This window comes from Lactuca sativa, chromosome 9 (assembly GCF_002870075.4).
Source record: "Lactuca sativa cultivar Salinas chromosome 9, Lsat_Salinas_v11, whole genome shotgun sequence".
Lineage (NCBI taxonomy): Eukaryota > Viridiplantae > Streptophyta > Magnoliopsida > Asterales > Asteraceae > Lactuca > Lactuca sativa.
In genome coordinates, this window is record NC_056631.2 from 57,519,297 (window position 1) to 57,533,583 (window position 14,287).

The 14,287-nt window shown below is 34.6% G+C and overlaps 1 protein-coding gene across 1 annotated transcript; it reads right to left on the reverse strand.

The window, feature by feature from the left end:
- Positions 1-3,041: 3,041 nt before the first annotated feature.
- LOC111907803 (ubiquitin C-terminal hydrolase 13) lies at positions 3,042-10,713 on the reverse strand. Its single transcript, XM_023903636.3, has 29 exons — positions 10,492-10,713; positions 10,078-10,147; positions 9,775-9,922; positions 9,523-9,680; positions 9,156-9,421; positions 8,831-9,049; positions 8,527-8,751; positions 8,337-8,435; positions 8,007-8,116; positions 7,845-7,919; positions 7,533-7,758; positions 7,241-7,441; positions 6,953-7,075; positions 6,786-6,863; positions 6,581-6,669; positions 5,982-6,090; positions 5,835-5,903; positions 5,648-5,755; positions 5,491-5,546; positions 5,235-5,412; positions 5,054-5,155; positions 4,867-4,938; positions 4,713-4,778; positions 4,522-4,587; positions 4,130-4,216; positions 3,939-4,055; positions 3,798-3,872; positions 3,604-3,690; positions 3,042-3,492 (listed from the first exon to the last, which is right to left on the reverse strand). The coding sequence occupies exons 1-29, from the start codon at positions 10,519-10,521 to the stop codon at positions 3,451-3,453; spliced, it is 3,351 nt and encodes a 1,116-aa protein (XP_023759404.1). The 5' UTR covers positions 10,522-10,713; the 3' UTR covers positions 3,042-3,450.
- Between the last annotated feature and the right edge of the window lie 3,574 nt (positions 10,714-14,287).

A 14,287-nucleotide genomic window follows, 5' to 3' on the forward strand; every position in this document is an offset into this window, starting at 1 on the left:
TATTTAATAATTTCTTGCAAAACAATTTACCAATTTAATCAAAATAATTAATCAATTATCACATAAAGAAATAAATATTTTATTAATTGATAAATATCTTCAATTAGATCAAGAATATACTCATATATATCATAAAATCATATTTATATTGATCTAATATGATAAAGGCAAGTATCTCAAAGATAAACAGCAAGAAATCCCGATATTTGCTCCTTCTGAATCGAGTACCCCAATGGACTCGCCGAGTAGGGGCCTACTCGCCGAGTCCACAATGGGACTCGCCGAGTCCATCAGGCAGGCTCACAAAAAAACGAATTTTTCAAGCAAGATCATATCAACAAGGCATCAATACAATAGAAACCAATCAAGGCTCTGATACCACTGATGGGTTTTGGTCATAAGAACATCCTATGTGCTCATACAAACCCTAATGCTTGGATCTAGGTTTCTCTATTGTACATGCAAGTTATCCAAGACTATAAACCCTAATTCTAGCATACAAGTAATCATATTAACATAAGAATGGGTTTAAGATATTACCTTGATTGTTATGTAGCAATAAGAATCACAATTCCTCCTTGTAATGACTTTAGAAAGCTTAGAGTCACAAATGTCACTCCTTTATTGGTTCACAAACACCAAGAGCAAGAGGATGAAGAGGAGGAGAGAAGGAGGCTACCAAAAATGTGTGGAAACCCTAGAAGGAAACTTGTTCACGTTTTTGGGGCATAAGGGCTCTATATATAGTGAGGCTATTAGGGTTATCTAACAAGGAAACCCTAATTTGGATGCTTAAGCCCTAAGCAACCCATGGAATCCTTTCCTTAAAGGCCTTGGACGATTTCTAATGGGTTTCCCCATAGAATTCAAACATCCTTATAATATAAGGCAATCCATGGCCCAATTGCAATTATCTTATAATTACAATTTCAGTCCCTTAAGTTTAATTAATCTCTTTTAGTCACAAACTTAATTCTTATTAATTCTTGACTAATATTAATTAAACAATATGATTTCTCCTTTAATATATTATTCTCATAATATATTAATAAATCATATTTAATCTTTTCTCTTCATAATTCATCCTATCAAGTTGTTTTGGTGAAGGCAACCCAAAAGGACCATGCACCATCGGGTCAAGTACATACCAAAATCGTTATGGACTTAGACACTAATCCAACATATCGGTGATCGTCGGAATGCGAAGGCAGGATTGTACACATGCATTAACAACATTGAGGATTCTGCATTATTTATATTACTCTGATTTTCGATAAATGTAATTCAGAACAAATGGTTTTCTTAAAATGAATTTTTAATTGGGAAGTTTTACCTTAATAAAAACGAAAAATTTTTGTTGTGAAAATGGGACGTTACATTTCAAATAAATACAATACAAGTAAAAATGGCTCTTTTATAGTAAAGTATGAAGTACGATTCTTTCTTCAGAATTTCCAAAAATTCCATTTTCACACTACAAAATCTATTTTTGTTTGAAAAAGAGTTTCTGAAAACCTCTACAGCAAAAAACTTCACAAAAAAAATGATTTTCACAGTATATGAGAAATATTTTTGCAATATATGAAGTAAATTTGTCGGTACACAAAAAAGTTTTACATTTTTATTTCTTTTGTAAGGAGCATAAAAAATACTACACTAATATGTGTGTATGTCATTAAGTAAACGTTATTTATGAATAATATGTACAATGATTTAATGAAATTGCCTTAAAACAAGTGTTGCTTAATAATAAAAGCCATTGCGAGATTTTAAGGCTTGGTACGTGTTTCTCCTATGTTTGGGGATATATGATCGATGAAATAAAATGGATTTTATAAATACATGTATTTTAATGATTTTATGGGGTTAGATTGACATCTTAATCAAGTATGACAATGAATTTTGTTGTGGAACTAGTTGATGAATTTGATTGGTTAGAATACTATAAAAATGAACAAATCTTATTGTTTGTGTTGTCATTTGTTTGGAGAGCAAGGTGGGAGAGATGCATTGGAACACTTGGAGTAAAAAAAAAGTTTGCTAACGTGGGTAATGCTGATAGTTATTATTTAAAAAAAAAATGTAAAAATCAGTAAGAAATCTCAATCTATTAGTGTAGCCTATCATAAACAAACTAAACAGTCTAAACTTGAGAAGGGTAATTGTGTATTTCGATTACGTGCTACAACGGGTACTTGTAGAATTTTATTAACAAATATGATATCATTCAGTGGTCATGATGAATTAGATGGCTCTTTTGTAGAAGACTTTTCATTGAAGCATTATCTTTATTTAAAGAACATGGTGAGAGCATTTAAAATGTTGCGTTAGAAAAGACTTTCAGAAATAATAAATTGATGTCTCCAAATATTCAAAAAAAATATTGTTGAATGGTTTTTTAAAAGAGATAATTAAGTCCATTTATGATGAAATTTGTAAGTTTGTGTTGGCTATATTAGTTGACGATTCTAATGAAGTATCCAAAACGAATAAATGATAATAGTTTTGAGATATGTTGATAGATTTGGAAGTATGAAGTAAAAAAAATTTGGTATTGTTCATTAGATAATTTGCTAATTTGAGATATTTATCAAAATGGTTTTAAAGAGTGCATCATATTGGTCTGCAACACTTGAAAGATGCTCTCAGTCGATGTTCTTAGTCGATATAACTGTCAATCAACTTGCATAATAAAATAAGTAACGATTTTACAAATGATGTTTTGATTTGTAACGTAGAAAAAAAAAACACTTATAGATGTCAAAGAATAAATTTATTATCAATTGCTTTAGTAAAAAGAAAGAACAAAAATATTGACTTTAAAATGTAATCTAATCCAATTTCTCATATTTAATGAAATCATAATTACTAAAAAAAATTATTATGGGGAAAAAAATTATGACACCTATGATTATTTTTTCCCCTAGATATTTTGTTCCTATATTGTACCAATGGTTACACAGAAATCCCAACTCTAATATGCTAGGTGAAATGAAATAACAATACAATAATCTATGAAATAAAATATTTAAAAAAGAAAAGAAAAGAAAAACAAGTTTTAAAAAGTTTAAGTTGAATAACACACATGAGATGACATGACACATGACACATGACAGGACACATCTATACCTCTATACATCCCAAATTCAAAATCTTATGCATATTCTTCTAAGGTACAATAATGGAGAATGAGAGAAACATCAGCTACTAATGGTATAGTAAAAGTAAAAACTACATCACCCCATAGCCCACATACAGGGATGCTACACAAATTAAGAAAAACAAACACAACAAACCTTTTCAACAAAAATTAAAAATAAAAAAAGATGCACATTTACGATAACAATAAGGGACATGACTCAATCATATTTTGTGTGTTCTTTTAACATGCTTTTTTTTTTCTCCCCTCCAAAAGGTTTACTACAACTTGGCACACTTTTCAGCTAAAAGCTAGTTGTAGATTCTAACTGGCTTCTCAAATGTGTGTCGATTCTGCATAATAAATAATAAACCAAGTATTCAGATTACTTGCTTACATGGTGAAATAGCAATAATGTAGTTTCATTTTTTTTTTAAAAAATAGAAATTTAGTATTGGTTGTACCTGATTTGCAGCATATGACCTTTTGGATGCATTGTCAGAGTGCTCCAATCCCAAGTATTGTTCCCAAGCACTATGAACATCTCTTCTCTGAAACCAAAACCACCCATTCAAATTTACAATTTTTTTGCCATGATTTGATTTTCTCACATATTTTTTATTTTAATTTTTAAAAAAAAAAAAAAAAAAGTAGTAACCTGAAAGCGGCTTGAGACAACATCAGAATCCAGAAGGTATGTAGGACGACCCAAAGACAGAAATGCAAACTTCCACTGATACAGAAAGGAGTCAGAAACCAGAATAATAAATAAATAAATAAATAAATAAATAAATAATACCTTGGAAAACTCCTCATCTGGAACTTGTAGTTTCTTCTGAATGCGTACTTTAACTTCAGCTAATGTCTCACCCTCTCGGATAACAAGAAAAAACGGTTCCCCAAAGTTCTGAACTTGCTGTTCAATGTTCATACCAAAATTAATACATATAAACTTCATATATTATTAATTATTTATTAATTAATACTTACCACCTGGTTCTGAGACGCGTCTTTCATAAAATGATAAACATGAATTAAACGATCCTGAGGACCCAACTCTTTTTCCTCTTCTGGAATCTGTAATTAAAAAAAACCCTTAATTAAATAAATTGACTAAATTACATTTTTCGTCCCTGTTCCCACTAGTAACTTCAACTTCACTAGTTAATCATATACCTAATTTTTGCATATTGGTCCCAAACATATTTGGAACAAGAACCAAAAACGTTATAAAAACCTCAAATAAGGACCAAATTTGCAAAATCAAACTTTCTAGGTTCAAAATTAAACAAAAATAAATCAGGTATACTCAGGGACCAAAAATGTAATATACTCAAAAAGGCATGAAATTAACAAGGAGTAAGCATAAAGTTTGAAGATACCTCCTCAGCACGTAACGTCCAGTATTGATCGTTAATGTTCTCGATTTTTTCATTCAGGGGGAAAATCTGCATACATACATATAAATATAAATATAAATTGATGGAAGTAAAAAGACGGTTATACCCATTATCAAAATTCAAAATAGCAAATCCACATTCTACAATGTCCAAACTCCAAAACCTATTAATACCTTGTAAATCTTGTGGTAAAAAACCTCAAGCAAACGAAGCTCTGCATCTGGATGAGACAGCTCAACCTGTTTTAACATACATTCACCACTCAACTATACAAGATATAATAATAATAATAATAATATGAATTAAATTTGCTACTTTAGTAACTACCTTGGTCTTAAGGTCAGTAATCACATCCCCCACAGTGCTTTGTTTAGGCAGTCTAATGGTATGTATGACTACCTAGTAATTGTCACAAACAAAATATTATTATTATTATTATTATTATTATATATCAAGAGCAAAATAGAAAGTCAAACAAACACGGACCAAAATGAAAAAAGTCAACAACGCTTACTTCATCTTTTGTTGCATGATGAAAAGCAACTTTTAGGGTTTTCAGGCCTTGTAGTTCAGGAAGAGGAATATCCAGTACTTCATAATACAAAATATCTGAAGTCTGCAGCAGCACAACAAAAACATAATAATACAAATTATTGAGCAAATTGAAATCAAATTATTTAATAAATTTTAGTTACCTGATTGTAGTGAGCAAGCATGTCTGAGAGGTGTTCGACTCCTCGATACTTGATTGGTTGAGGTTTGGGTTGTTGGGAATAACAGTTGTGAGATGTAAGTCTGATTTTAGATGGATCATCCAACTTCAAATGCCCAGCAACTCTTTCAACAACATCATCATAATTGTTCAGTTTTGACCTGCTCAAACCAAAGTCAACAAATACATTAAAAAAAAACATTTCTGTGAAATTAAGATCATATTCTTGGGAAACTTACAGTTCCAATGAGAACTCATCCTCTTTTGGTTTCTCCAGTGAACGAAAGCGTACAACCTAGATGTGGACAGAATATGTTGTATATACTTATTATATGTATGCATAAACATATAAAAGGGCAAAAGTGGAAAAATATAAATTTAAGTTTCAGAATATACCTGGCGATTATGAACGTATTCCAGAAAAGATGGAACATCTTGATAGCGGTTTTTTACAGTTCCATCCTTGAGAGGTTTCTGGAAGCAGATAATGTCCCCATCTTCAAGCTATAAAACCAAAAAAAGTATTCATTAAACTAAATCAAGAAACTGTCATAAATAATTATATGAAAAAAGGGAAACTTACCTGACTAGCTCGAAATGTTAGCTTCTTATCAATGTGTTCACACATGACATTAGGTTCGAATTTGATTTCCTGAATGACAAGGGTAATTTAGGAAACAATACATATATAACATTATAAATAATACAATGGACTGAATGAAAGGCTGACCTCAAACAGTTCTATTTCTTCATCAGGAGCAAAGCCTGCCAGCTCATTTAGCTTTCCCAGCATCTCTATTGGCTTTCCACTACTCTTCACAAACAGCCTTCCAACATACCTGAATAACACATGAAACCAGATTTAAGGGGTTGTTTCTTTTTTACTTAATCAGCTTAATGAGTTAAGCGCTTATTACTGTATATGTCTGTTTCTTTTTTACTTAATCTATGCAGAATGACTTAATGGATTAAGCCAAAAAAAAAACCTGGCTTAATATTTTAAGACATTAACCCTTCTTCTTTTTTCCTCCAACTTCTCTCACGTAAATATTCATACATATTTGTTAGAGTCAATGAACATTGTGAAATTTGTTTTTTGGAATGTAAGGGTACAATGGTCACTTTAGTCTCATCCAGACAGTTTATTCAGTCTAGAAAAGAAACAGACACTATGTACACAACACTTTATCCAGAGTGACATCATTACCCACTCAGCCACTTCACAATTTACACATACAAGAGTTAATAGGAAATATATATATATATATATATATATATATATATATATATATATATATAGAGAGAGAGAGAGAGAGAGAGAATGCATACCGAAGCTCTTCTTTTAAAGGATCATAGAGTTTGAAGAAAAGTAAAATTTCTTCCTTAGTTTTTGCAGGTGGGGGAACTGGGCGTAGATCCTATATAATATTAATGAGTGAATATTAGAATTAACAATATAGTAATATTGAGTTGAGTATTATACAAATATTAAGAAATAATAATGGAATAAGAAAAGTATAAATGAAATCTTTACCTGTCCAAGTTCGACCTCCAGGAACAACTTAAGCTCAGCATTGTTAGCCTTGTTTGATACCTCTCTCAAATGTCCAACCTAACAAAAATATTGGATTCGACATGTTAATGACAATTTTGCCCTTACTTCTGGAAATTTTTTATTACTTATATATCAAAAGCACATACAGATTGAGCTTCTTCTAGAGGAGTCAAAGGACGATTTGGGCGGTAGGTATGATTTTGGCGTTTTGCCCAAAGCCAAAAACGTTGACATTGCACTGGTATACCCCATTCTTTTGCTACTTCCTCCTGCAAGGGTAAAATGGTCATATAGTTCCATTCACAATTTATTCGGTATAGATTAGAAAGAAACGTGGTTTATCCAGAAAGACATCATTACCCATACATAACTTAATGAGGGGGGGAAATAGAAACAAACAAATTTACTAATTTAGTGAGTAATAGTATTAGTACCTTGAAAAGGGCAAAAGAGATTTGCTTCTGGATACGAAAACTACGAACTTTCTCATGATCCACAAGATCAAAAAATATATTTTTCCCTATTTGTTCATGAAGGTTTTCATCACGAGCAACCTTTATAACAGTATACAAATGTGCCTCTGCTTTCTCTTTCTTCTTTTGCTCCTTTTCTTCTTGTTCTTTCTTCAATCTAATCTGAAAAATTATTTAAGGAATCTCATACTCAGTAATCAGTACAGTTTCATGGGTACGAAAACAATATGTACACAACAAATGACAATCTTACCCTCAGGTGCTCTGCTACATCCTTTTCATCCACATTACATATTATTTTATCCTTGTCACTTTCGCGTATGTACACAAGCATGTATGCATTTGAGTATTTTGTAAATTTAAATGGAGAGTTATTGAACCCAGGGTTTGCTTGAGGCAACTCTTCCTCTCCCCCATATTGTTCATCTAATGCTCTTTTCATGTCTTCTTTTGTCACACGTTCATCATCAAACTTAAGCCTATAAAATACATGATAAAGAATTTTAAATATGTATTAAAGCAGTTGACAAATAAATTGGGAACTTTATCCTGACTATTTTCATACCATTGATCAGATAGGGTTGGCCGAATATAAGCATAATAATGTCCACCATGGACCCCACCACTGTGAACCAATACACTGACAACGAAGAAAAATAAGTAAAAAAGTTGTGGGGAAATTTAATATGTGAAAGTTAAATTTAATAAAAAAGAAAAAGAAAAATACCTGTGAAGAGTGTAGAGATTGCGGACACTTCTATCTGCTTGGGGTGATAAATACTTTCCATTTTCTCTATCCAGATCAAGTTGCAAAGGAAATTCATAACGATCATTTATCTGTAAATTTGGATGAATTCACAAGGAGATGATTACTATTTTAGTGCAAAAAGCATGAAATTGACTTGTGTGATTTGCATATGGCAGAAATAGTGTGACTGATGCTTCTTCAGCCATATATAAGAAGCATATGAAAGTTATAGGGTTGTTTAGTTTTATAAAGTTAGAGTGGAAATAATGCAGGATTAAGTAGCTATTGTGCAAATAAAATGTAACTGACCTTCACCATTGTATCTCGCATGAAATCATATTCAAAACGTTTTAGTTGGAGCTGAAGAACAGGGGGGAAATCTATGAACAAAACACCCTTCTTAGCATCCTGTAAACAAAATGCCAAAAGATAACAAATAAACAAAATGCTAAAAGATAACATATAAACAAAAATTTAGGAGATATTATCCAATTCCAACCTGTAGCCCATGTTGTTCAGCATGATACTTATTATCACCTTCAAGTCGTTCCACTTCTACATACTTATCAAAAGAAGCATAAACATCGCGACACCCTTTCACATCAAGTTGTAGGTCATAAAAAGATTCCTTCCTTGTTGATTTGTAGTCCACATTTATGCATTCAATATAGTTCATATGGTGTCCTTCAAATAGTTGTTGAATTGTACCCTCCACAACAGTTCCCTTCATAATAAAATAAAACCACATAATCATGTATGATCAGATAGCAAAAAAAATAAAGATAACAAGAAAAACCCTATACCTTCATTTTGTCTTCTAGCTTCTCACAAAGAACCCTATTGAGTTCTTGAACATCATGCTGCATAAAAGAATCATATGTATCCCATCCGAAAGATTTTGTCAACTCTTTTGTGGCTACACTGGTGTCACTATACTGAAGCTTATAAAATAAACTCTGTAAAGCCAAAGGTATGCTCCCTGATGGCATGTCATTCTCAGTTGTTGGCATATGATACACAGCCTGTTTCAAAACATAAATATATCAACATGTTATCAGTATTTAGTAGCAGCTTATTTTGATAGAATCATAGAACAGAGGTTTTGATGGGGTATAGTTAGTTACAAACCTTCCTGAAATAAGGGATATGGTACAATGTCTGGAGGAGAGAATTCATATAGCAAGTAGCACCTTGATTCTTAAGCCCAACATAACCAGTTTCCTTTTTAGAGTCATGTGACCAATAATCAACAACCCTTCGAACTGCCACATCAGCTTCAACTATGCATGTGTCATTCAGAATATAGCCTCTACTGGGGTCATATAGATCACTAAGTGGCATAAATGATGTGAAACCCCAATCACTTTCACGTCCATTAAACTGATGTTGGGTATCTGCAAGGTCAAAAGAGTCATAACTCATAACTATCACCAATCCCAAAATCATTTTATTAAACGAATCATTGGAGCTCTGTATATTTCCATGAAAGGGTTACCTTTTCTCATGGTGAATTTGTTATGAATTTGATTAACCACAGCTAGGCTGAACTGAGCATATCTACTCCAACCATATGGCAATGATGTGGAATCAGCAACATCAAGATACATTGACAAATGGTCCACGTTGTTTCCTTTTGGGAATATAAGCACTCGCCTGACCAGGTGAATAGAATTTATTAAAAACCAATTGCCACTTTCATGTATTGGTCTGAAATTATTACTGAAACTCTTAGAGAATAAAGATATACCATTTATATCCTCCAACAAAGAAAACTTCAGAGTACAACTTTTTGCCAGTCAATCTTGAGAAGTTCTCTATAGTCCATGTGAACCTTGCTGATGGTGGATCATCAACTGCTGGTGCATCGACTGTATTGGCAGCTTCTGCAGGTGCAACTGACAAAAAATGGATGTTACACAAGTTAATTTACTTAAAAAAGAGAGTACAAATGCAAACCACTGATGGAAAAACATATATCTGCACAAGCATAAACAGGATATTCGCAAATTCAAAAAGAAAAGAAGGAATCCAATAAGACAGCCAGCGATACCTTCCATTGGTTGGGGTCCTTCGGTGGCAGCAAATTCAGAATGCGGGACTAGCATCTCTTCCTCTTCCGGCTGCAAAATTGAACTCCGTAAATGAACAAATTGGATCTGATAATAATTAATTCCGAAGTTTCTGATCCTCGGAATTCAAAACCCTAAAAATTGAGCATTTTCCACAAATAGTAAAAAGAAGGACACGAAACATGAGCACTTTTAGATCATATTTCACATTCAGAAACGATTATTTAAGAGATCGAAAGTCGATAAACCGATCAAGAAAGTGCAATTAAGCAACTTAAAACAGCAAATAGAGATACAGGCATACGCCTATACAGTTATGTGTTGCGTGTGCATGTTCGTGAATGACTGTAAATCAGTGGGTATGGGTGTGTAGATATAAACATCGTTGTTGTTACATCAATGGGAGGCGGAGTCATGAGAGTCATCGACGGCGATTGGTGGCGGAATTCGATCGGCAAATCGGCGGAGAGACGTGGAGGGGGTCAGAAAACGTGAAGTTCGATCGAGAAAGGGAAAAGGGGAGGCTGGTTTAGGTGGGGTTGAGGGTAGTTTGGGTATTTTAGGAGATGTAAAAGAGGGAGCAGCCGAGAAAGTTCAGAGAACGTTTGTTTGACGAAATAGTGGGGTGGCCATGTCTCGGTGGACGTATTTGGCGAAATGGCAATATAGCCCTCGTTTAGTTGGTCCTTATGGTAGTCAATTTCTCTCATCCAAAGGGTAAACTACACCTCTCTATGGTGTTCGAGGTTCGATCCGTTGGGTACTAAGTGTGGACAGTGTGGATACGAGAAGGGAAGGAGGGGCGGTACTGGAAGACCGCCCTGGCCAATGTGATACTCGAAGAGAGGAATGTCTTCGTCGTATAATCAATCATCCATTCGGTAAACAAGGAATTGCAGGACGAAGAAACGCATCACAACCTTTATTCGGATCCTATATACCATACTGTAAACACTTTTCTTAACAACAATATTTTTATTAGAAGGGTTAGCGCAAAACTAACAAAAATTTACAAAATAATAGCCAATATAGGGTTTAAACGCCAAGATACTGAAGTAACATCAAATATCTTATTCTTGTGCACAATTCAGTTATAGGAATAGTCGATCAATCTATTGATCAACAAATTCCTTCTAGAATTATGGCCACCAAAAGGAACGTCACTACGGTATCTCCAAAGAAGCCACCACATGGTCACAATAATAGACTCCATAACCACACGTTTAACTAGCAAGAGATGAGTCGAATCAACCCATTGCACTACATCCTCCACCACTCTAGAATAAGGAAAACGCAAATCGCACCATCTACCAAGAAAGCCCCTTGTTGTGATATGTGTGTGGGACTTAACGCCGTCAATTGGAGATTCCGACTGGGTTGAGCCATGTAATCACAACAATAAAGAAAGTAACATCAGTTAACGTCCGGGAGGTTGTCCCGAGACGAAGCTCTGGCGGTTTAGTAGAATGTGTATGAGAGTATGATGAGTATGGTTTTAAAGAATTATGAGGTGATCTATTCTTCTGGAGAATAAGGGTTCCTTTTATACCTTTTGCTCTTTGTATATGATCCCTGATGACGTGTCCTAGCGAGCACGGAATAGTCGCGCTCGGCCACTATAGAAAATGATGACATGCCTCAGCGAGTACGGAAGAGTCGCGCCCGGCCACATCAGGAATCGCCCTAAGGTGTAGCATGCCTGACCGGTCGAACCCAACAGAATCATACGCCCACCAAGTGCCCCTGAGAGCAGGGCGCTCTCGAAAAAGGCTCGGCCCCGCCTGGATCGGCTTTCGCTCTGGGACAAACACAACAGTCAGGCGACAAAGTAGATGCTCATAGCATTATCTTCGTAACCAATCATTGGTCCTGACAGACTCAGGAGCACAATCCAGCAATTAGCGTCCCCGGTCCTGTCAGGTCTGACGCTCTTGTCTCGTACGGACCAACAGGGGAGTTCAGTATAAAAGGCTACCCTCGATGCCTTGAGCAGTAAGTGATCCTCTACCAGTTTACTCCTCACTCCACCCTATAAAACTCTCACTGACTTGACCGTCGGAGCGTTTTTCCGGAAGCCCCTCCCGGAGAACGGCTGGCGGCCTCTTTCTTATTGTGACCTCGCAGGTTCACCGAAGTCATAGCCCGAAAGTTGTAGAGTTAATTTCCTGGTCACATCAATCCCAATAGTATCATTTGTCCCATATATGCCTACAAGACGTGGAGGAGTCCCATTGGTGGATCGTGCACCACTAGTGGTTATCTCTATTGGTGTAGGAGAAACAGAAGACAGTGCCATGAGCGTTTTGGCTTATTATAGACCAAAGATTCTTGTTAGGAATAGGACATGTGTGCGAGAGCACCAAACATCAAGGTCCTAGTGTGAGACTACAAGGGCGAGGGCCCGGGTCTGGCACTAGGTTGGACTGCGGCCGTTAACTAAGTCATTCTAAAAATAGTAGTTATGTTACCGTTAACGTAATCTTAGATTGATACGTTGACACCCCCATAAATCGGCAACCATCTGACGATAAAATAAGATATGTGATAAGTCCTCCAAGAATCACATATTCCCCAAACAATGGAAGGAATATCAAGACCTTTATCAGCTAAACAAGTCCGAGTTGAACTTTAGTAATATCGAGCATGCCAAAAGAAAACATTCACCTTACGAAAAAAAAAAAGTATTTAATCCATCTGGTGTGGTGGTTGTCAAGGCCAACAAAAATAAATACCTTAAATATTACATACTAAAATAGTGTAAAGTGGCAAAGAAATCGTATCCACGGAGATTGGTTCAATTTTATAATTCTATGAGAATCTATTTTGTAAAAATACTTGTAAAATGACAATAAATTAAAAAAGGGGGGGTTGATCTTTTGAAATACTTGAATAAACTAGAATTATACTAAGATTTAAATAGACAATTTCAACAAAAACATGGGTTTGATGTAAAATCATTAAGGGAAAGATGGTTGACTTAAGGTTTCCTCACTTTGACTTTTTGGTGAACATATCATTAGAATCCAATGGTGTAGTACTTGTTTCAAATCCTTAATTTGGTTATAATAATCCAAGAAGCTTGAGATTATCTAGACTTTTCTTAGTTATTAAAATGGTTAAAGAAACCCATAACAATTTCTTTAGTCAAAGTCACAATTTCCATTAAACATTTAATTAGTGAAAGTCAACTAGCATTAAGAACTCAAATGTCACCAAATTCAAGAGGGGTCAAATGTTTTCACTACCATGTTAGAGAAAATGCTTTTATGATTGTGTGAAGCAAAACTAACACAAAAATCATTTGTTGCTTGCTAATTTGAGGATCCTTTACTTAATCAAGAAATTAGCCAACTAATCACCACAAACACATTTAAACTCATGAATAAAAACATATAAGTAGTGATAATATGTTAAAACACAAAACATTCCCATAAAGATTCAAGAACAAGTTTATGGAGTCTTCAACATTCAAAAACTAGTCAAAGGATTTCACCAAAGTCAACCAATTTTGGTTTAGCCTAACATGGCTAAGCACAAGAAAATAAAGTTATAAGAGATTGTACCAAGAATTCAACAAGATTAAGAGCAAAAAATGATGAGGTTCTTGAGGGTTATTGGCCTTCAAAGTGCTCCAAGATCTCCAGAGAATTGGTGATTTTCGGATGTCGAAGAGTTGGCTAAAGTGGCACACCAACCTTCCCAATATAGAGCTTCAAATGAAATTCCAAAAATGCCCCAACAGAAACCCACACGGACCGCGTGGGTATCTTATGTGGGTCGCGTAAAAGTGACGAGGAGTTGACCTTCGTCAAATGTTGGGCCTCTACAACTTAACCCATTTGCCCAGCTTGAGCCCAATCAGCTTCTAACCCATTTTTCTGCAAATTTCTTCATTTTAAACCCAATTAGCCTTCTCTAAATGATCCATAGTGATGAGAATAAATCTCTAGATCGTTTAGATCTTTCACAGGTATATTGATAAAGAACAAACAATTTAATCACAATACGATTGAGAACACAATATGGAATCAATATGAAGCTTATAATTCAAATATAGTCACGCCTCAGCAGAGCTCGATAAAGAACTTCCACTGTAGAGGCGAGCTAGGGTTTACAATACATTGAGGAGGAAATAATAAAAGCGTTACAGACTAAGGATGCATGCATGCACCTTAAATACTAAAACCCTAG